Source organism: Buteo buteo, chromosome 15, assembly GCF_964188355.1.
Source record: "Buteo buteo chromosome 15, bButBut1.hap1.1, whole genome shotgun sequence".
NCBI classification, from domain to species: domain Eukaryota; kingdom Metazoa; phylum Chordata; class Aves; order Accipitriformes; family Accipitridae; genus Buteo; species Buteo buteo.
In genome coordinates this window covers 3,973,475-3,996,967 of record NC_134185.1, presented here as the reverse complement: position 1 = coordinate 3,996,967, position 23,493 = coordinate 3,973,475, and the positions used below count along the sequence as shown (strand labels likewise).

Here is a 23,493-nt window from a genome sequence, read left to right as displayed (position 1 = left end):
GAGCTGAAGTTCAATATGACTAATTCAGAGTTTACCTCGCCGGAAGATTCTGGCTTAAATAACATCACATTGGCAAGAGTCCATGCAGCAAATAAATAACTTTGTTAGCGCTTTTACGCTAGCAACACCAAACCCCTTTACACAGCCTTGGATGTGAAATCATGGATATCTTGAGCTGCTGTCTGAGTGATCTATGGCTGCTCAGCTAGATTTCCTGTATGTACTGCTTCCCTGTACTGAAAAGTCCAGGCCATATTTTGTTTAGCATTGACTTGCCAGAAAAAAAAATCTTTCTCTGAATATGTATGTAAGAGGAAGACAGAGATAGAGGAACTGCATATGGTCTTATATGATTACTAATGTATATTTAAACGGTTGAGAAGATGAGGCCTTTCCTGAAAAAGTATTTGCTTTTTTCTATATACATCTAGGGAATACATATTTTAAATTGGATCAAGGTAAACCCTGGGCTGAGCTCCACTGCCTCAATATAGTCCAGTGCCAGCTGCAGCACCGCTGGTTAGCTGCGCCCTCAAACACCCGAACCTTTCTGTCACTGCAGCTGGAGGCCAGGTGAGGTAAAGCCCCTTGTCGTCTCTGCGTCTAGTATAATGTAGGGAGTTCTGACTCAATTTCTATTTGCATAGACAATGCCAAACATCTCATCAGTGCTCTACCACCATTTCAGCCAGGGCATACAAGTTTGTACTCTTCTGCTGGGTTCAGTCTGACATTTCAGAGACATTTTGCAGCAAGCTGTAAGTACGTGCAGCATCTTGCTTACGGAAGACAAACTCTGCTTTAGTATGAAGCAGTCAAATCAGTAGGCTAATACACTGGGTTTCAGCATACTCTTAATATTTCCAAATATGAAATATGTAGGAAAATAAAAATGTCTAGCACTTTCTGGCCAGGGCAGCACAAGCTCTAAATAAAGAGGCACTGAACATAGCTGCTCATACACTGAAAGCACATCTGTGACTGCTGTGTGGTACATAAATGCCCAGGCTAACGCTAAACCTGAATCAACTGGGTTATTAATAACAGCACAACTGGGTCAGCAGTGTATTGAGTGTAGACCGATTTATCATGCTTCCTGGGTAAGTTTGCAGCCTACCCTAAGCTTTCTACGGTTGTAACTAGACCGCTGTTCAACAGGAGGAGTTAGGTGATGTAAAGCTATGCAAATCATCTCTGCCCTGTAGTTATTGAAATACCAAGGTGCTCTAGATTTGTATTCCGTTTAGATCAATCAAGGAGGATGCTAAAGCTTACATCTGGATTCAGGGGCCTAAGCTTCTTGATTTGGTCTCAGAAATTTTGTAAAACTGGCTCTGCTTGAGAGATGCCTACCATACTGGTTGAAATCCTTAAAAAATGTGCAGTTTCTGCTACGTCTTTATCTAAAGGGAAAACAAACCCATTTTAGATTAGAACGTGATATAAAACAAGAGAGAGAGGGTTTTGGTGCACTATCTGATCTCAGAAGCGTGAAGTTAGTAGGCTGCATAGCCAGCCTTGCCAGCTGCCTCTTGATAAAGGGCCAGTTCTGATTGACTGATGTATTGCAATATTGAGTACTACATCATCTAACTTCCAGGCACCTAAACCAGTCAATGGACTTGATATCAGGTTGGTAGCTCGTTATTTTGTGTTTGTGCTGAAGCATTTGATTAGAGAAGTCTACACTCTGCATGGGATGCTCACTCACAGTAGGCGAAGTCAGGCTCCTTTTCATGACTCAAGTACCTTATTATGGCCTGGGGAAAGGATTTACAAACTGAAATGCTTTCCTGAAGGTTGGTCCTAAGTTCTTTTCTCTCAGTGGATGAACGACCATCTCCTTCTACCAACGCTCTGGGTTAAGTTCTCGCTGCCAAGCCTCTATTCGACTCTTTTTTCTTCCTAAGCAGATTGGCAGTCATGTTTTCTTCTCCAAGAACTCTTCAACTAGCAGGCTGCAGCACATTCAATTCTGAACAGCAAGAACTAAAATAGTTTTGGAAATTTTTTTCCTAGAAATATGGCATTTGAAGATTTGAGATATCCTCCCCTTCCCCCCTCCCCATCCCCCAGCTATGCTGTAGATGAGGAGAGATTTTGAAGATCTGCTTTTGTTTCTAAGCGTGGAAAGCGGGGATTTAGTCTTTCTATTCCTAATTCTTTAGCTGTATTTTCAACATAAATCATGCTCTGCTCTTGATTTATAATATGAAACACACTCAATTTTTTTTTTGTCTAAAATACTTCAGAATTTTTTATCTTTAAAGTCTTTCCTGTTATACAGCAACAAGACCATGCACAAGGTGTAATTATTCGGAATCAACATTTTCTTTGGGTGCTGTGTATTGAAACTTAATGTATTTTCCGTTATTTGTCTTTCTTCAACAAGACAAAAATTCTTATAGAACAGAACAATTGTAATAGTATTCTGACAAGTCCAATTTATATGGTACATTGTCACAAAAGAATACCTAAGAAAAAAGCAGAATGGCTACACGAACCTACTAATATGCTGTAGAAACTCTTTGCAGGAGCTAGAACAACATACTATTAAAACTCCAAATACATATTCAATATGTGTGTTTTTAAAGAAAACTTTATAGATATGCAAATTTAAGATAAACAAATACAGAATAAAATGCACTAAGAAACTGATATGTAGACAAAGGTTTATTTACACCATACAACATTTTAAATATTTTATACACAGCTGCAGCAGAGAAAGCTACTCTGAGCTTTCCAGAGAAAACTGCAATAATAAAGATGTGAAATATATTATTCATATAAAAGTGAGATTATTACTTTATTGCATTTAAAGCAATGAAGAATGTAGCTCAACAGACATTCATTTAATGACAAAAACTTTGCTTTTATATTATAAAGTAAAAAGTGTAGTAATGGCCAAACAGACTGTTATAAACTTTAAAAACTGCATAAATATATACATTGTGCTTCATGGTGAAGTTTTTTGAAAACTAAACCAAATGAAGCTGTTACAACATGAATCGTTGCTTGAGGTTTATCTATAAAGATTACCTTACAAATCCATTCCACGGGTACTTACAACACACGATGGTAAGAATTGTACACCTGGTTCTCCACTAGCCGCACTAGTGGGAATATACTGTACGAAAAAACCACTGACATTTGGCACAGGAAGAGCCTGACATAAAGTAGTCACAATGTTCAGACGGGAGCGTCAGGATTCCCAAAGTCTCTTTATTGTCAGTGCAAGGAATTAGTTTTTGTTTTTGTTTTGTTCAGTTCGTTTTTGTTAAACTTCTGTTTGAAAGTCACCTTCTTGCACATCTAAAGGCAAGTTCAGACACTTCTCCCATTCTGCTGGTCTGAGTTCTAAAGCATCTTTTGCCTCTGTGTCTAATACGTTTATCGTTGTATAGTGTTGGTAGTCGCCCGTGGTTTTGAAACTGTCCCACGGAGCCTTGCTCGGTGCCGAGTTCTCCTGAAGACCAAAGAAAGAAGAATTAAAACCAAGGATGAAAGAACGCGTTTTCCAGTTACAAGGCCGATCGCTAACGTGCTCTCAAGAGACGCAGAAGCCAGAGAGGGGAAACGGCTTTGCAGGGAGCCAGGCTGGCGGGCGTTCAGCACCGCTGCGACGCTTTCTCTGCGAATGCTCGACACGTTGGCAGGCTCCTCACCTGAGCTGCCAGCTAAGCCCTTTCTTTCACGAGAACCCGCGTACGTGAGGAATGGCCGAGTGATCCAGGACCAACAGCCAGCTTTTTAGTAGCGGTCGTGTGGAAAAGCGGGAGAAGAGAAGGGAAGGTAATTGAGAAGAGCTTGCTGCCTGAAATATGGAGCGGTTTGCAACCGAGATTGCCAGCTGGATTTTAAACTGGGGCAGGTGCGTGACAGAACCGCGGAAACCTAGTCCTTGAAAATGCTGTGAGAGGCACCTTGCTTTACAGGCTGATGAGCTAATGTCTATTAGGATTAACGGGCTGAAAGCTGGTTATTTTCTACCAAATGAATTTTTTTTTGAATGCTAAGTTTTATAGGGTAAAAGACATTATGGACTAAGACCAATTCAATTAGTAATTTCTGCTGTAACATGTTGGGTGAGGCTTTGTTGCCAAAACCTAATGTTTTTTTGCACCATTTTAGATGCCTTTGGAGTTTCTGCCTGTTCTCCCACTACCTTTTGTGAGAGGTGCAGGTCTCCTTTGAGTCCTGTGTCATCACTGTCTGTACCGTGCTGTAGACTAAGACACCTGAGGCTGTCTGAAATAGCCTGAGATGTCTATATTTAGGTACCTGGATCACTTTCTGACTGTCCTACAGAAAGACCATTCCTCTAGGCAGCTTTTATTAGCAGACCTTTCAAAAACATAGAGCCGATATGAAACAGAGTAAAAACAACTCTTCCACTGAGATTCCCTTTGAGATTTGGAATTAATTCAAGCTTTACACGGACAGCAAATCTCAAATAGGGAGGCGAATGCAAACTTTACATGTCAGCAAATCTCAGAGGGGAGTGAGCGAGAACTGGGTGCAAAATAACACATATCACAGCTAAAGGTTCATCAAAGAATCAGGGCCAAATTTCTGCTGGATTAAGATGATGTAAATGATGTAAATCCATTGGCCTCACATCTGCTTAATACCTCTTCTTCATGTCTGAGAGCAGCTCTTCTGAAAAAGTTATAGAATACAATGATTCTAGCTCAGTTCCATTTAATATACAATTTTCACATTAAAAAATTATATAAAAAATTATTACTAATCATAATATTACTACTAACAAATATGTCACACTAAATTAGCTGTTTTAATTAGGCAGAATCAACTATTTCCTTGCTCTCATTATCAGATGTAGTCAGGGTGTTATGCATGTGTGTATGAGTGTGTGTGTATAAATTTGAATTATGATGATAGCAGAGTCAACTCAGGATGATTTAATTTTTGCTTTTCCCATGGTAAATATTTATAAACCTATTATGAAAAAGACACGGCATTACAGAGACCCTGTGTGCTTTCCAGACCGTCTCGTGTCTAGGTGAATCTGGCTGGACTTGTTTGTAGTAACTAATTTAATATCTGCTTGCCTAGCTAGAGGAAAAGCCCTATTGGCCAAATTACATTAGTGAGCTGCTTTCTCTATATAAGTCCTTTAGACTTGGGAGACACATACAGATCTGAAATCTGTTCCCTGCAGTCCAATTACTTGTCATCTATAATGATGTCAGTGAGTTAGTTATGGTCTAGTTGTAAAACCTAATGTGTCTCGTCATAGGTTAGATTACTGAAAATATCTTTTGTTCTAATTTCAGAGGCTATCTAAAGGTAGTGCAGAGTGAGGTCTTCTCAGGAAATAACACTGAATTCAGAGGACTTTTGGTTCATTGTTGTTGTTAAGGATCCATCATATTTTAAATATCTAAGAAGGAAAACTTACCATACTGCCTGATTTTGGTACATCCCGAAATCTGTCCAGCGTCTGAAATTTCTGATTTAACTCTTGAAACAATTCCATGTGCCTCTTTCTTGTATGCATGACCTTCTGCAAAATGGAACATAATTGCTTATATTTATAATTGAGTTTGGTTTTTTTTTAAGAGAAGCATTATTTTCCCCAACATAATAAAGTAAATTGAATTTGGCAGGGCCATCTTTTCCCTGTAGACTTGACCAATGGAAGTGAATTGCACTGAGCCTTGCCTCTGCTCTGTTTAATGTTCTTCCTGTGTAGAAGAGACTGTTTTTACCCCACATTTATTGAGTTGCGGAAATCAAGGGGGACTGTTTTTGTGCTAGCCTAGAAGTATTTTGAAAGTGATGGCAGTTTCTCAGAAGGATATTTCTTTTGCACGCTAGGAATATTTTCTAGAATTTCTGCAGAAAACAGAAAATTAACATGGATGCTATTATTTTAATTTCTGTAGGAATGCAACAGCAGTTTGTAATGGTCCTTATAGGAATAACTTTTATGAGAACACTGAACTCAGAAATCCTGGCTCCAAATGGAAAAGCCTCAAATGTTATGCCTTTTTAATTAGACATCTTCTTGTCATTCAGATCATCATAAAATGCAGCTGAAATGGCGTTCTTATTAAGAAAAGTAGGCACAGTTTCTCAATTATACTTGCTTTCTTTTGTCACAGACTGGGCAATGGGAAACCGCCCTCCCTCTAGCCCACACGCAGGGCACTCTTCCACAAAACCTGATTATCTGCAGCTCCACGGAGAGGGAAGCCTGTTTTCAAGCCTAGACTGTCAAGCCTACCGACGGAGTTGTTTCCAGACAAGTTCACGCTCGGCTGTGGATTCAGACCGACCTCTGGAGCAAAGCCGAGGGCTGCTTACCCGTCAACTGCTCTCACGGTTCTGGGGTCTGGGTGAACGGGGGACGGGAGGGACTGAGGATGCTTCACCCCAGTCCAACGGCAGATGGGCTCAGCTTGGCTTTTCTTAAGCTTTTGTAACTGCTTGAACCTGAGTTACGGCCAGGGCAGCAGCCAGTAACGTGGACAGAAAAGAAGCAGGACACCGGCCCCTATGCGTGCCCGCTAATTGTCAAGCCTGATTTTCCCTGGCGTTGTACGTGACAAACCCTGCAAACTTACCTACGCAGTGCTCGAGTGTGACCCTTCCCAGCAAGTAACGCTTCTGCCGAGTCTGGGTTAGTACCTTTTAAAATGCAGTGGCAGTAGCTGACCCTCAAATAATGCTTTACCAGTACCAATTTTAACTTTTATCTTTCATTTGCATTGTGTGTTTATAATTTTCACTAAAGGTGGCTGCTCTGTTGGCTGTGCATTTCTACCGCTACGCTGTAATAACCGTATTATCCTTACTATAGCTATGCCGTAGCTTGAGAACTTGTTTCACTTCTGAGAACGGGAAATTGGCAACATTACTCACTAAAGAGACATGAGATACAGCGAGCAATTAAAGACCTATTAACTTAACACAAGTTGTGGGGTGAATAAAGGAAACAAATTTGCAGGATTTGGTGAGGAACTCCTCGCAAAACATAATTTAACTAGAGATAGCTGATCTAAGTTTATGGGGGAGTTTCACTTAAGTGACTTCCTAGGGATTCTTTTAAGCTGTTGCTGTTATGGTAGACAGGGATATGTAGCAAATTTCATATACATAGAATTTAAAAAACAAAGATTCTGCCACAAAGATTATTATTGGCTGAAATAAGGAGACATGCTGAAGGGAATAAAACAGATTTGGTGGGTTAAAATACTGACTCTAAAAGCAAGAAATAGCATATGATTGTGAAACAAGTATCTCCAGTTGGAAACTTCTTAATAGAAGGCTAGGAATATAGAGAATGCTACTTTCTGATATTTTTCTGAATCGTGTACCCAGAAACTCGTTAAATAGCAAATATGAATAATGCAAATGTCTTACATAGTTCATTACATTATTCCTGAGGAGAAGCAGGTGGGAGGAGAAATTAAACACTTACAGTGGGAAGTCTGCCAGAAAAAAGGTTTTAAATGTTATTCTTAATAGCAGAATGACTGGTATGCACATGTGCCTATGGTTCTTTTGGTTGCTTAGTGTTTTCCTGGCTTCCTTTCCATAACTCCTACCCACTGAGACCTGCCCCTCCCTACTGCTTATAAAGAACAATCGGAACCGAAGGTGCCGTAACTTAATTTTCTTTAACTCTTCCTTTCTAGACTTCTTTTACATTCCTTGTTAGAAAGCACCATCTTCTCTCCTTTCTAGAAAATGTGCTCGGTTGGGTAACTCTTTCTCTTTTATGAGAAAATAACCCACAAAGTATTTGTGGGGGTTTAATCTGTTTTCTCTGTTAAATGTGCCATGTGGAAAACATAGCTTTATCAATCTTGGAAATACGTAAGTTTTGTCAATGCAGAGCTGGAGATCTTGACCGATATATACTAGGGTGACTGTAGTAGCATCAGGACCTGAACTGCTCCTCATGCTGCCCTGGGGATTTGCCCACTAATGTCGCGTCCCCTGCAGAAGCCCCCGAGTTAGCCACCGTCTTCTTGTGGTCTTTCCTTCAGGTTCCATAATTCCTGTGCCCCAAACCCCAAAGAGGGTCAGGCTGAACCGACAGCCCTTCCACATTTCTACCCCCACTCACAAGTGACGTCAAGTGTGTGTTTTGAAAAGACTAAGCCTTACTCTAACGAGCACCTACTCTCAGAAGAGGATTCAGAGCATGGATGGCTATCATCGAGATGGGAGGGACTTCAAACATAATTCTGTACCCAGCTCCCTTTTTTATTTATGACAGGGTTTTCGCTGAACTCTAGTTCAAGCACAAGTATTCTCATGAAGATCTGTGGTCAATCTTATTATTATTATTATTAATAATGTCATTCAATTTGCCTTGGAGATTTTCTATATTGTCACAGGTAAAAATGTTCTCTCTCGAATATTGTACAAAACAGCTAAGTGAAAAGAACAGATGGGGGAATGCCTTCCCAGCCCTATAACGGAAACATGCTGTGTTTTCAAGATGTTATAGGTACGATCAGTTGCCAAACTTAGGAATGGGAAAGGATTTTTCCCTGCAGTCATATTTTTTTCACCTTTGCCTTCGAGACATGTCTTCAGGTTAGTAAGAGAACGATTTTAAACTTTTGTAATGTTGTTATAATGAATAGCTGTTGCAGATGAAATTCTGAACGAATGCAGCTCCAGCAATTAATGATCAATTTAGCATTATTGCTGGTGTGAGTCTACTGCTCTGTGGACAGAAAGCAAGACCTTCTGGTTTTCACACTTATCTCATGTATCCTTGCTCTCCTTCATGGGTGGAGCACAAAAAGAGCCAGAGATAACTCGAATCCAGGGGAGCAGGGTAATAAGGCACTTTTCTGAATTATATTTGCCATAAGTGTTATTACCAGAGCAGATCCAATGAATGCCTCACAGAAACAGGAGAGTGGGGCAGATGGCTGGGGAAATCCAGGAGTCAGACCCTCTCATAGAATTTAAAGGTAATTGTGATCTTGAATCCTAAAATGCATGTCAATAATACTGTTTAACTTCTGTATGTTTTTCTAAGTGTCAGCGCACACCTATTACAAAGTCCTCCTGGGAATTTCCACAGCATCTGTATTTCTGTTCAACATAATTAGAATGAATTTTATTTGATCTGACAGCTAAGTATTAGTGCTGAGCTTTCATGAAAAAGCTACCTGTCCAGCTGTAGGGAAAACCAGAACATAATGGCTGGGGTTGGAGGGCACTTAGCTGGGGTTACCACAGCCAGCAGCAGCAAGGATCCCAAATGCCCAGATCTATAATTTTCATCATGTTTTGGATACTGGACTGCATGAATGAGTCTAAACTAATCCTTGGTAATAGCAAGAAAAGACCTGGAAAGCAGTTCCATGTTGACTGTTCATTTTAGCAAACTTCAAATTTCAATTAGACTAGTCAGTGTTTTGCAAAATCTAGTAGTGGACAGTATATTATGTAGCAGAAATACTTTCTGCCTACAGACTTCACCCAGTACATTACAGTCTGTCTTCTTTTTTCTATATAAAGGGATAACTTAAGAATGTAATGGTAACCTATTTAAAAAGGGAAAACAAGATACAGGTGGCCCAGTTCTTGAGAGCCTCCTCTCTAACCAACTTAAGATTTATGATAAGGGCTGGCCAGTTTGGATGTCGTCTTTTTCTCTCTCCCTTTCCTTCGACTGGAGACATAAGTTTTCTATAACACTAACCAGCAGTCACAGGCATTTTATTATTTATAGTCCATTGCAAAGCCCCTTAAAACTACACCTGTATTTCTACATATATTGGAGATAACAGGGACAGAGGGTATTTTATTGTGTTGAGTACAGTCATAGTCTGCCTGTGTTCACACTACATAGCAGCTGGCTTTGCGTTTCATCTGTGGCCCTCAGAATAAAATTGCTTTTTTTGTGTTTCTTTGTTTTTACTTCAAATTGTCTATATTAAGGTGAGTGTTGCATTGCAGCCCACTAGCACAGTATATATATATATATATATATATTTTTATTTTTTTTTTAAACTATGAAACTGTGAGTCCACAACAGTAAGTCAAACATGTCCAAGAGCATTCTCTGGCACCATCTAGCATGGAATGGTCTCCATGAATGCCACTAAATTCTCTTAGTGTCCAAAACAAGAAGTCTACAACCAAATTGCCTACTGTGAATGGTACCTAGGTTGCGCTGGTTCCCTAAGGACATTTCAGGAACTGTTTGGAGGGACAAGTGTGCTCCAGACTAAAATAGTGAAGGTCTTTCTAAAAATTCATCCATATAAAAACTGGCATTTTGGCACCCAGGAATATTCCCCCAAATGTCTAATTTAGTAAGACAGGCATAGCCTGAGGGTTTGTCTTGTATGGCTATAGAGAGACATGTGTGGGAGGTTGCTGGGAGTCTTAAAAGGAAAAGGATGGAAGGAGCCAAGCTTGACACGGTCTTGTCCATACTGCATATTTAGCATTTGTTATCCTCAGAACCACATCCATAGCAGTTGTTATCCTCAGAACTGTGGAAGGACGTGGTCTCAGGGAGTGCCAGCTGGCACTGGTCGCAGGCAAAACAGAGAAAGTGTTAAACATTTAAGTAGTGCGGCCAATCACTCGAGCTCGACCTCACCTCCAGGCTCTGTTCTATTTCGCAGTCAAGCTGCTTTGAGGGATCAGAATAGCAGCGTTTTGGCCACACAACACTATCTCAATTCCCTTCATCAGGATGCCTTGCTGAGCGAAGGAATCTGGGTGGCTATTTGAACCTTTTATGGCTTTTTTATTTTGCTTTACCTCAGAGAGAAAACCATGCTATGTGTAAGAACACAGGAAAGCCCACGGGCTTAATCAGAGGAACCATAAAACAGGGAGGTGAGATGGGGTTAGTCTGAGTCAGTACTTCTAAAACACAGCAGCAACTGGCACAGTATCGTTGCCTCGGCAGTCACTCGCAGTGGCCCCATCGTTCCCTTTTTACAAACAAACATATTTTCCTGCATTATAGTCATACTTCTAAAAATATTAGGCCACGGAGCATCATGCTGCAAACAAGGCGAGAATAAGGTGTAAGCGTCTTAAATAAACGATGTGAGTCAAAAGAAAATATGTCATGGGAGGCCTGGTTCTTGAGAGCAGAATGTATCCCTCATTGTTGGTGTGTGTTTGGCATTGGATTATGCTCTCCTGAGTAATAGGAAGAATGTTTTAGTATCTGTTACCACAGAGAATGTTCTCATTGTGAACAGCATGATATTCCTACCCTGCAATAAAGAACAGTAAAATTCAGAATTCTTTATATCACTATAATTATAAAACTTCTGTTCATATTGCTTGAATTTAATTTTAGAATTGCTTGCTCATCAGAATTTTGTTGTTGATTCATATTTTTCTTCTTCATTTCTATGCATTTGTCCTAAAGCATATTTAGCGTAATCTTTTCATTTTATTTTCCTTAAACTTACTGTGTGAATCTCTGGTGCATTATTTGAGATGTTTCGTGACGGCTTAAGGTAGCTATAGTCTCTGGGGGAAAATGACATAAGCGATTAAGGCCTGATGTTAAACTACCAAGAAACCACAATCAGACACAAAAGGTCAGCCTTTCAGCAAAAGCAGGTCACCAAAGCAAACCCTCCTCTCGTTGTAAGGCTTCTGTGGCCACTGCTATTTTTGCTGCATTTTGCTGGTTCTGCCTCTTTTCTATAGACTAGAATCTGAACTCTGAAAGTACATGTGCTGTGCTTACAGCCCAAATAATCATAAAAAATGCTTTTGTTTCCACATGCAAACAGACAGGGTAATTTTTAACGTTGTGGTTGATATATCGTGATCACTGGATGTTAAAGTTTAGCCCGAGATCTGTAGGTTCTGTGCAAATATTATGATTGTTCAACTTCTCTGGAGACACACATAACGATTTATATCAAACTATTAATATGCATGAACAGACAACCTATGCAAAACCCCCAAATCCATACATTATTAACATCTCCTTGAAAACTAACTGCTGTATTGCTTCTGATAGAGACTAGAGAAAAAAACCCCTCAAATAAACAAAACTGTAAGAAACTTAATCATACTGACTGAGATAGAACAAAATAGTCATTAAATAACACAACCAAACCTTCTCATTCAACAGGGTGTAAGTCTGAAATTGTGGATAGCCTTACGTAAACCTTATGTGAACTTGATTTTTTTATATAGCATGTGATCCATAAGCTTTGACAACTGCAGCACTTCATCGTTCAAAATTTGACACATTCATAATCGCTATTTGGATGTGAAACTCATATGCCAGTAAATTAGTATTGAAGAAAGAGAGATTGAACAAATGATTGAGAATCTCTTGAACAAAGCAACCTTCTGCAACGATGTGGCCTGTCCTACAGAAGCGTCACACTTTTTCAATAGATAGATAGCCAGCAAAACAAAACAAAACAAAAAGAAACCACAACCCAGATGAAAATGAAGAGGCAGAGAATTTAAAAACTGAAACCATGATGGTTAATATTGCAATATGACAGTTGGATCTCAGAATATTTTACAAACAAGTTGCACCAAAGTAGTTTTAATGAATTGCTCATCATGTTCTGTACAATACCAATTGAACAACCCTATGACATCTACTGTGTCAGAAGGCTCAAATCTGCTAAAATTAACACTGCACATTTACTTTTAGGAAAATACTTCTAATAATCAGGAATAATTCAGTGAAACTTACTTCAAAGTCAAGGTCCGAATAACGTGATTTTCTTCTCTATTAAGCAGTAAAAAAGAAAGAAAAAAGAGGTTGTATTAACAAGGGGACTATTCACCAAATCATATTAATGAGTCTAAATAACATTCTTGTTTTCCTATCCGATATATATTAGGTATTCTGTAAGAGGTTGTAGATTTTATCTTGATAATTTAAGATTAATGCATGACTTTGCATACAGTGTATTAGACCAGTATCATATTCTTTTCTCTGAAATAAACTAGACTGCATTTCACCGGGATGCATACTGTTATTTGCATGCAATTGAACCTGTTGGTGCATAAAATATATCTATTTCTATACTTTCTGTGGTGTTTGCAAATTATCATCATATTTATACTTTTTACACAGCTATAAATATGTATCTACAATTTAGATTTTTATAGGTATACGGAAATTGATTCTTTCCTACATCAGGCTTACATTGGTACAACTCCATTGATTTTAATGGAATAAATGATAGCAAAATCAAGCCGAAGCCATCCACACTTTCCATAGCTTCAGCTTGTTTGTTTGCAATGACAATCTGGATGGAGAAAGCAATGATTTTGGTTTATACTTATGACAAATCTGATTCAAAGCATCTGATATAAAGAAGAATGATTTACTAGTGAAGTAATCACTTGTATATAATGCAACAGAATATGATTGCTTAAACATATCGCAAATAATCTAGCACAGAATTTTTTACAGATTCTAAAAGAAAGCAATTGTAAAGTCAAATTATATCCGAAAGAAGCAGAAATATTATAAAGAAGAGATAAAAATATCTTTTTTCTCCTAAGGTTGGAAACTGAATGGCTTGCAATAGACTAAAGAGATGCGGAAAGAAGAAGCTAGGTTGGAAGAGCTTAAAAGAGTGCAAGGAACATGCAAATGGAAAGAAAAGATACATTCGCCTTCAGGAAGGAGAGTTAAAGAAAGGGAAAAGTCCCCCGTCTGCCCCTCCCCCCAAAAAAAAGAAAAAAAAAAAGGCTTGCTGCTACAATTTAACCCTAATTTTTGTGGTAGGATAGGATGGCTTTAAGTCATGGAAAATGAACCTTTTCAAATTGTACCTCATTTCTGCAGTGAGATACAAATCAAACTCATTAAGGCAAGATGAATAATGTTACAAAGTTCATTAGACTTTGATTTTATTTGGTTTAACAAACATGCAGGTTTTAACAAGCTGTTTTGTTTTCTTGCAAATGAAAGGAATAATTTTACAAGTCTTTCAGTTGTAGAAAGCGGAAAATGTTTGGCCTCTCAGCCCTTGATAATACCACTTTGTGACATGTTGTCTGGTTTGTAGTGAAATTTTGATGCTCCAATCCACAATTATACGAAGAATATCACTGTAGCACTGTCGACACACTGATGCTAAAGAGCTGGGAGAGGCAGTATAAAAGAACACTCTATAATACAATTAAAGCAACCAACAACAACAAGCTTTGGAGAAGCTACCTTTAATTAGCAAGGCTTGATTTAACCTAGCACACTTAAAAGAGAGTATTTAGAAATAAACAATTCTGCAAAAATAAGTACCATGAAAACATGGAAACAACAAAGGTCTTGGAGGTAAGAAAAATGTGAGGACATTATGCCCAAATTCGTAAAGCAGCTATGTTCTTACTTCTCACTCATATCAGGAGGGCCACGGTACAAGTGTACCTTTGACATAGGCCTTCATCATTCCACAGTAAATCAGCACCTGAAAAAATCTACATATTTCTAATGAGGAAGGATCTATTTTTAAGGTGCAATTAGAGCACATCTACCACTGTAAAGGCTCAGTGGTTGCAAAAGAAGAAACATGTACAGCAGATAATGAGGTAAAGTTTACAGCAGTAGCTTTGAAAAATGCTTGAAAAAGATATTTTTAAGCTACAGTTCAGTATTAACCTGATATCATTGAATCATTCGACTGAGAACCCAAAGTGAAAACATGGAAAATTTAGGAAGAACTGGGTAGTTTGCTAGATACTGTGATTTATAAAATTGGAGCGTTTGTATTTTGCCTTAAGTCTGCTTGACCACAGTGAAAATACTCCTGGCATAGCTGGATTATTAGGTTTTGCAGCCAGACAACTCTATCAATGTTTACCTGGTAAAAAGACATATCTAACAGACTGCAACATATTTAACTGTGCTATTGTCAGAAAGAGGTAACTACTGCAATTTTGCTGTTAGATCACACCAGTTATGACCAAACAGGTCATACTACAGGTTTATCTCAGCGAGGATTTTTCTAGGGCTCAGGAACAATCTGTCACAAACACATTTATTTTAAACTTATATAGTAAAGAACATCTGTTCTGTATGTAACTGTCACAGGTCCGAAAAATAACAGTGAAGTTCTCTGAATTTCTGAAAAATAAAGGATGCTGGTGATGAACGTGATCCTGCACCACTGGAAGTCATCTGCAATACTGTCACCGACACCGCTAGGTACGCGATCAGGTCCTCCTGGCTGCGACATCATTGCCTTCAAATCACTGCAGTGTTATTTTCTGAGAGAGGGAACGTATTCAGAAGCATGAAGTCATTGGGAATCTGAATTTGTGAGGATGTAAGTTTCCCTTTGGTCCCAATTGGAAGTTGTCGTTTTACTAAATCTTTGTCCTAGTTTCTGTATGATATACAACAAGCTTAAAACGTGCAAATCGACACTTTAATTGTGATTGTATATATACTTTTTTCCTTAAATCAAGTTTACTTGCATCTCTTTTGGCTGAGAAAAATGGGGTTTTCCACACATACTTAAATGCATTCAGAAATCAACCATCTGGCTCATCCCTAAAATTTAAATCAATGAAAGCCAGCAGCCTAGTGGAGTAGGGGGAAAAAAATCTCTGGCATCAAATGAGCTGCTGGACTGATCACACCAGTATGTTTCTTTTCAAAAAGCTGTTTCTTTTACCCACCTGCAAAACTGAGAATGATTTTAGCCGACACAAAAATTAGGCTGGAAGCTGGTGGTTTTTTCAAGGATCAGTTGGAAATCCACTTGAGTATTAATGTTAGTAGAATATAAATAACAAATGTCTGTAAAGGATAATATCTACAGTTTGCCTCATTTAGTATTTTGTATTTGACCAGGTTCTGCAGTGATGCCTCAGGACTGATATAGAGAAGGGCAAGTATAAACTGGTATTTCTGCTGCAATAGCCTCCCTAGTTCTTCAGTGGTTTAGGAATTTCCTTGGGATGCACTTACTTCATTGATCTTAATAACACTTTTTTACATTATTCCATTAGTCTAACCATGTTTTATAATTATTTCTAATTCTGACATCCAAAATGTGCTGAGGTAATGAAGTCCACAATTTAAATATGCATAGCATGACAAAGAAAATCATGTTGTTTATCCCTTTGCCATTTCATTTGATGCTCCTGTTTTTTGTATTACAGGAAATAAGAATAATTGTTCCCTATTCACTACTCAGTCATCTGTTTTCCAAGCTGAAGAGCCCTAATGCTGGAGACCTGCAAGGGTAATGAATAAAGGGACTGCCTAAAAAACCTGCAGACCTAATTGTTTAGTGTCAGGGAGTTAGCTGGGATAATTCTGAAAAAGCTGAGGGGTATGGGTAAGTAGTGAACTGCAATGCATGCACAGTTACAAATGCTACAAAAGAAAAAGGTCAAGGCTCCATTTAAGCAGACAAGGATGTGAATAGCCTTCCTGAACAACTCCAGTGAGTTGCATTGGTGCTCTGAACTGACCGAAGCCAAATCATGGCTGTTAACTGGGGAAATTTCAGATAAGAGCAGTAAAAGGTACTTTTAAAGAGTTAATTACACTGGCTCAAGGGGAAAAGATGAAAGAGTGATACAGCTTGTTTAAATGTTGGCTCTGGAAGAGGCAAACACAGAAGCTTGTTCAGAAACCTTAGAAGGTTATAAACACTGGTAAAGCTGGTGTGAGAAAAAAATCTGAAAAGTTGTAATTCATCAAAAATAGAAAAAAAAGAGGAAATTTCAGACATGCTTTCAGGAGTAAAGGAAGTTTATGTAACTATGAAACAATCTGCTAAGGGCAACAGTGGAAGCCCTTCACTCTGGTCTTGAAAGTGAAGTTTGACTACATAGTAAAGAAATATTCTGTAGACGATGTTCGTGCATTGATAGAAGAGATGACCTGACAAGATTTTTTTCCATCTCTGATTTCTACAGCTTTTTGATCTTAATTGATGAAATCCATTCTACACCAAAAAACCCCCTCCACCTTTCATGCCAGGACCAAAGTGAAACTCTGTGAAAAGAGGTCTGCAATAGTAATTTATTTTAAATCAATTTTACTTTGTACTAATCACGTATAGTTTCTCTGTGTAATTCCAGAGCAACTTTAAACTCTGCTCACTGAAGGACAAAAATAGAATACTGAAGAATAATTTCCATACACCAGCATGCACTAATCCGCTGGCACCAGGAAAGAGCTGCTCTCACTAAATGACTAATAAAATCCCTCTCCATCTCTGTAAAACGACAAATGCCTGGTTTTCTCCTTATTCTAGTCTGCATTACACCACTACCTGATTAATTACATGAGATACTCCTGAAGATATATTGCATTATGCAAAGTATAATTGAAACCAGAGATACCATATTATAGTGAGGGCTCTAACCATGCTTCCATTTATATAGCGCCTTATTATCAGCAGTTTATAATTCACCCTGAGATTAGATTTGACATACAAGATCTTAGCCTGGGGAGGATTTTTCCCCTGCAAAAAAATAAAGGAAAATCTTTTTTGGCCCTCAGAGATATAGAAGTAGAATGTGGGTAGACAGTTTTGATTTAGAATGCCTTTTGTGTGTATATAACTGAAAAAACCCCCTTGGTTTCTGAATAGAAGATTATGCTGGCTATTAGTTCATAACATGAGCTAGACATAAAGCAAGTAAATTTTCATGAAAAAGTGGATTAGCTCTTTAATGTGGGAATTGTAAGTCTTTAAAAGATGCTAGCAAATTTAGCACATCAACAGACAGCACAAATGTAACTTCAGAGATCTCAATTTTAAACTATTCTGGCAAATTATTCTGGTTTGCTGCTCCCTTTTTTAACAGGGTAACCTGTATATGTATTTATCAACAAAACCCAATTGTTTTGTGTTTCTGAAGGCTTTGAGGGAAAACAAAGCATTTCTTAAATGGACAAGCAATTGACAATATGTTTCTTAAGGATCATATATAGTTAAGATAGCTGCTTATAATATGAAGTCTGAAATATATGCTACACTTCATAATACTAAAATTTCGGTTCTTTACATCTTCAGTTATTAGAATCAACTCTGCCTGATTCTACCCCCGCTCCTGTACAGTAACCTGAAAATAAGCTGCGACAATTTCTGAAGTCAGAGGAGTCTGAGACCTACTCATTCAAGCGAAAGAAAAAGAGGGTTCTTATAGGGATAGACTTCATTTCACTGAGAGTCACAAAATTGGCAAGAACTGTCTCCACAGCTTATTGAAGAATGAAATGAGGAATGGGAGGGAGAGAAATCTGAGCTACAGAAGGCTTGAAAATAAATGCAATGTGGATACATGATAAAGAGGAAATTCCTGAGGTGCTCGTCTCTCTATTTTTGTTCTCTCTCTCCCTTTCTCATATCATAAATCAAAATGACTTCACACCATTTTGCTTTTATTCTACCTGATGCTCTGGTACTTTATTGACAAGATTGACTGTTTTAACTGCATATTTCTTCTTTCCTGTTCTTTTTTTCTTTTAGACCTTGCTCCTTCCCTGATGCTTTTATTTCATTCTTCCTAACACTTTCATTTTAAGCTGCTTCTCCATTTCTGCCGTCTTTCTTTTCCTTTTTTTCGGCATGCCTGTCTTTCTTTTCTCTCCTCTTTATCTATACCTTTACCCTTCACTATGTTTAACATACCCCTTTATTTTCTCAGCTGTAACTTCTTCCCGAAGTCCCTCATCAGCGACTTGGCCAAGGAGCTCTGGAGTTGACTTTCTTTGAATGTATTAGGAGCTCTCATAAATGAATACTGAAGGATTATTTTGCTCACAGAGTCAGCTTCCCATCTAAGGGCACTATGTCTTTCTCCACATAAAGATCTCATAGCAGAAACTGAGATAGAAAAATAAAGAAAGAAGATAAGAGACTGGAAAGAGAATTTCAGTCCTTTACATGGCAGTTTGGGAAGTCCTTTCCTTCCTGTTCTTATAAAGCCAATACTTTTTTTTCCCCTTTAATAAATGTTTCTATTGCCTGTCTTCGCATGCCCTTTCTCTTCTAATAGTTAAAAGTCTTTGTCTCCTTTCAGCTCTTTCCCATTTCTGCTCACACTACGCTAAGCATAGTCCCCTTGAAAGAACCCGTCATTCTTCTTCCACAGAGGTAATGATGCAAGTCTCCTCGCACAGTCAGGCAGCAGGTATCTACTCCCTCTTGCATTTTTTTTGCACAATAAAAAGAAAAGAATTTCTTATCCTGGAGATATGTTATACAGATCAGCTTCTTCCTCTGTGTTTAAACCTCCTAAACTTTCCTTGCATCTGAGTGGCTGGGAACGCACTACTTCAAAGTAATTTCATTTCAACGAGCTCACCACTCCGAGTGTACATTTTCAAAACAAAAACCATTCCAAAAGAGTGTATCGAGAGTGCTTTCTTCATTAAAATCAAACCACTTTGAACTGAAGGAGCGCACTCCAAGCCACTTTGATGCCAAGGTAGCAAAGCCAGTTTTAATCCATGCATATAAGGGATGTGCAGGAGATTAGCCAGATGTTCAATTACTCCTCCTAAGAAACTCTGTGATGTACTAATATGCCTGCCTGTGCCTATAATCGCATGAGTACTGTTGGGTACACACCAAATAAAATAAAAAAATCACTGGCACATTGGGAATCTGCAGATCCTTAAATTTATGCTTGTTTGGGCAATACTTGTATGTAAATATTATGGCATTCTCAGACGATCTTTTGAAAGCTGAAATTATTCCATATATAATAAAGCATTTGATTGTTCCCAGCGAAACATTTTCTTGAGAAAATAATACGCACATATAAAAACTAGAAGAAAGTTTGTGACACACCGTAGGATTCATCTGACTAAATCTGGGACATCGACATTTTTTGGTTATGTCTGAACTACTCCTTCTGGTTTCCTCTATGGCACCCGAAGAGAGACACCTGCACTAAGGGCATGTGATTTACCTCACCCTGGAGCACATGTCTAAAAGTGGCCTAAAAGTGCCTATTTCTCTCCATTGGCTCTAAAGGGGAGCCGAATGTCAAAAGCTCTTTTTCCATATCAGAAGGGGAATGCCTACATTTAGATAGCTAATGGTAGGGGTGATGGATCCTCCCCGCAGAGTTAAAAGTCAGGATATATGTTCTCGTGCTGATACTATAGTTGTGTTCCAGAACATCTGTCTCCCATGATCGTAATGAATACAAAGCCTAAATAAAAGAGAATGTGTAAAAGATGACATTTTAGCCTTCGCTTTTAATAGCTTTGGGGTTTTTGGCTATGTGTTTATATAAACTTTTTAATTATTTGAATAGACATATATTGTTCTAAGGACCAATCATCTCTTGGAATGTGCAAAATACAGAAAATAATTGGTTTAATGAACTTAGGAGGGTAAAGATGTTACTCAAAAACTAAGTTTTCCAAACATACCGAATTCTTTGAATGATAATGCATATATTTCTGCAAACTGGTTCCCTGAAACACAATATGCTAGTGTTTCACTAGTAGAGATAGAAATGAATAGTAAAAGAAATAATTTTATTTTAAAATGTGAAAAAATGTGGAGTTTTTATTTTCCAAAGTGTCCTCTACTTCTGCTGGTTCGGTTTTATGGCCACAAAGACTAGCATCTACCATAAAATGAATGAACAAATAAGAACTATAGTATGTATGTCAATATATTGTATTTTACTGGGTGCCCAGTTGCAAACAGTTACACCTGCAATATTTTTGTGGCTAGAGGTGTTTGTAGGTTCATAATTACACTTCTGAAATCAGAAGGTGGGTTGGATCTTGGCTGAAAATGCATCACATGACATCTTAATGTGTTCTGGTAAGATGATAAATTGTCTAACCGCTGCATAAGCTATTCCCATTATTATGTTCTTAATAATTACTGACCTTAAATTTAAAAAAAAAAAAGGAAGAATTGTGTTTACACGGGTCACAACTGCCTAAGTGCATTTCACTTACATGGTAGTTGATAATTAGTGTATAATTACAAGATAAAAATGATAGTAGTATGCTAATTCCAGAGAAAGCACCTGGAAACATAAAGTGGAAAACAGTGGAGGAACTCAACTCTCTGTACTGCGCAGAAGACACAAATGGAATCTTGGTTGGGACACCTCTGTTTTTTCAGAGACGTGAAAGGGGAGCTGCCCCTCTCTATAGAGCAGAAATCCATGTACTTTTCTGTAGGACTTTGGGTGGGAGAACAGTATGAGTTGACAGGAGAAGGAGTCATGCTCTGTCCGGAAAAAAATGGACAGAGTGATCTCGAATGTCCTGCTGCAGGTTTTGCTCCTCCGTTGTGTCTGACAAAGCTTTGTCTTTTGAAAGGCCTTGAAATCTTAAAATTATATGGTACTAGGCATGAAAAATATTTTGAAAAAATCCCTTGCCCTCCTTTCTTTATTTTGTTTGTGGCAGCAATAAAAGTTAATCCAGCTGGTCAGTTCTAGCCAATAGCATTTTGGAGCTTTACCTCAACCCTTTTCTTCTTACATACTGTGTACATAAAACCACAATCACATTCTTTATTGGGCAGGATCTGCTTATCAGGATCTGCTTGAGACTGATTTTCTTCTCTGTACATTTTTTTTCACGTTCCTATCTTCAATTCATTGCAGCACATCCATATCAAAAGGTGAAGTAATGCTATATAATCAAGTAGTGTTGAGAACTACAAAGGCAGACACAAAAGCCAAAAGAATTCCTTTTATTTCTGATCTGCCGTAATATCTGTTTTTTTTCCTAATACATGGAATTATGCTGGGTTTGGTTAGGTTTAATAATGTAACTGTTTACAGCTGGCTGGACAAAAATACAGCTGTCTAAACCTAATATGTTTACCAAGTTAGAAGAGACTGAATATGTCCTACCATATTTTATTATATTTTTACTACATTTTCTACTACATACTTAGTAGTCTCTTCTAAGCATAAAAAATATATACAGAATGGTGATTCAGATTTGGTACCTAAATCCCATCTGAGAGGTAAGCTTAAAATTTGATCCAAATACAGTTAAAAAAATGAACTCTAAAGGAGCAGTACATTATACTCGTAGATTTTCAGGCACTTTTTCCAAAGTGGCTTCAGGAATTGGAACTCTGTGTAAGATGAAATAATTATTGTCTGAATTTTTACAACTTAACTAAGATGTCATTTTTTTAGGTCTCCTAGGTGGCTGTTATCAGCAACGGAAAGAAACAGGCCTCACCAGAGAGCAATTTAGACCTCAGCTGGAGTGGATGGTATGGTGGCAGGTATGTCTATTTTCTCAAAGAATTATGAACCTTTCCTAGATATCTCACCCATATGTCTAATCTTAATCAGGCTGGGTTGGAGTCTCTATATCTGACCAAAAGTATCTGAAAGATGGTGTTGTAAACAGGTAGGAGAGGATGCTACTGGAGGGTGACTTTAGCTATCCCGCCTCCACAGTTGCATTAAATTGGAGAACTGCTGTGCACCACCTAAGATCTCTTAACCAACGTATCCGACCTGAGGGCAGTAACACTTCTTTAATGATGCAAACTTGCTTTGAAAGAGCCTGCCTGTCTGAGCACTGAGTGGGCAAGGACTTGCCCTATCTTTCAGAAATGATTTTGAAAGTTTGTCTCAAGATTATACATATTCACTTTAACAACAAAAAATGGGTGCTATTTGACTACTTGCAAAGCCACACACTTCATTTTTCAATTAATTTTTTCAGTTAAATTATGGTAGTACATGCACAATATAAACAGCAGGGGAAATGTTTCACTTTCAAAGCTTGTAAAGGCATCTCTTGAAAAGAAACTAAGTTCTGTTCTTCTGCACAAACTCTCCAGTCAATAGACTTCGACTGAAACTTCAACTCCATTTTAGAAGAAATATCCACAAGTATTCCCTATTCTATGAAATATCGGCTACGGTTCTCTGTCTAACACTAGAAAAATAAGGTAAAGTTACTGCTTCCCTACACAGACGGGTCCAAACACTGTAGAGTAATAGCTAATGGTTTCAAGTTTACACATACAGTAGAATTTTCTTCCATTTGTAACTTCTTTCAGAGAATGAGTACCATATTTTTCTCATATGTCTTTTTTTCCTCACCAAATGCTACATTTCATAACGTTTGAAATGCTGGTGAAATGTATTTCCAATTCTTACGCAGGCCCCAGTATGAAATCAAGTCCACCTCACTGGTGGTTTTGCATAAGTAAAGGCTCAATAGGAATGGTAGTATTTGACACTTAGGTCTTAAGAAATGATGCAAAGAGCTTCCACTTTTGTAATGTTTAAAACTCACAGACAGATTGTCATAACGAGCTGAATCCCTTTTGAAGGCTTTTCAGTTCACTTTTGCAATCTGACTGGAATCTAGGACACCCCACATGCAGTCCACTTGTACCTATTGCACACGTCAGTTGTACTAATGCCTGCACACACATGCAAGCATGCAAATGTGGATAGAAAATAATAAGTAAATGGTGACCTATTGGGTGGAAGACTCCAAGATTAACGCTAGTGAGAGCAGAATCAGACCTATCATATCTGAGACAGATA

At 38.2% G+C, this 23,493-nt stretch overlaps 1 protein-coding gene across 1 annotated transcript in view; it reads right to left on the bottom strand.

Annotated features, from left to right (window-relative positions):
* Nucleotides 1–2,667: 2,667 nt before the first annotated feature.
* Nucleotides 2,668–23,493, bottom strand: part of ADGRB3 (adhesion G protein-coupled receptor B3) — a 460,271-nt gene continuing 439,445 nt past the window's right edge. The window contains exons 29-31 of the mRNA XM_075046423.1: nt 12,698–12,733; nt 5,423–5,527; nt 2,668–3,466 (exon numbers count right to left, since the gene is read on the bottom strand). Coding sequence (XP_074902524.1) covers nt 3,278–3,466; nt 5,423–5,527; nt 12,698–12,733 — 330 coding nt within the window. The 3' untranslated portion in view covers nt 2,668–3,277. The remainder of the gene's footprint in view (nt 3,467–5,422; nt 5,528–12,697; nt 12,734–23,493) is intronic.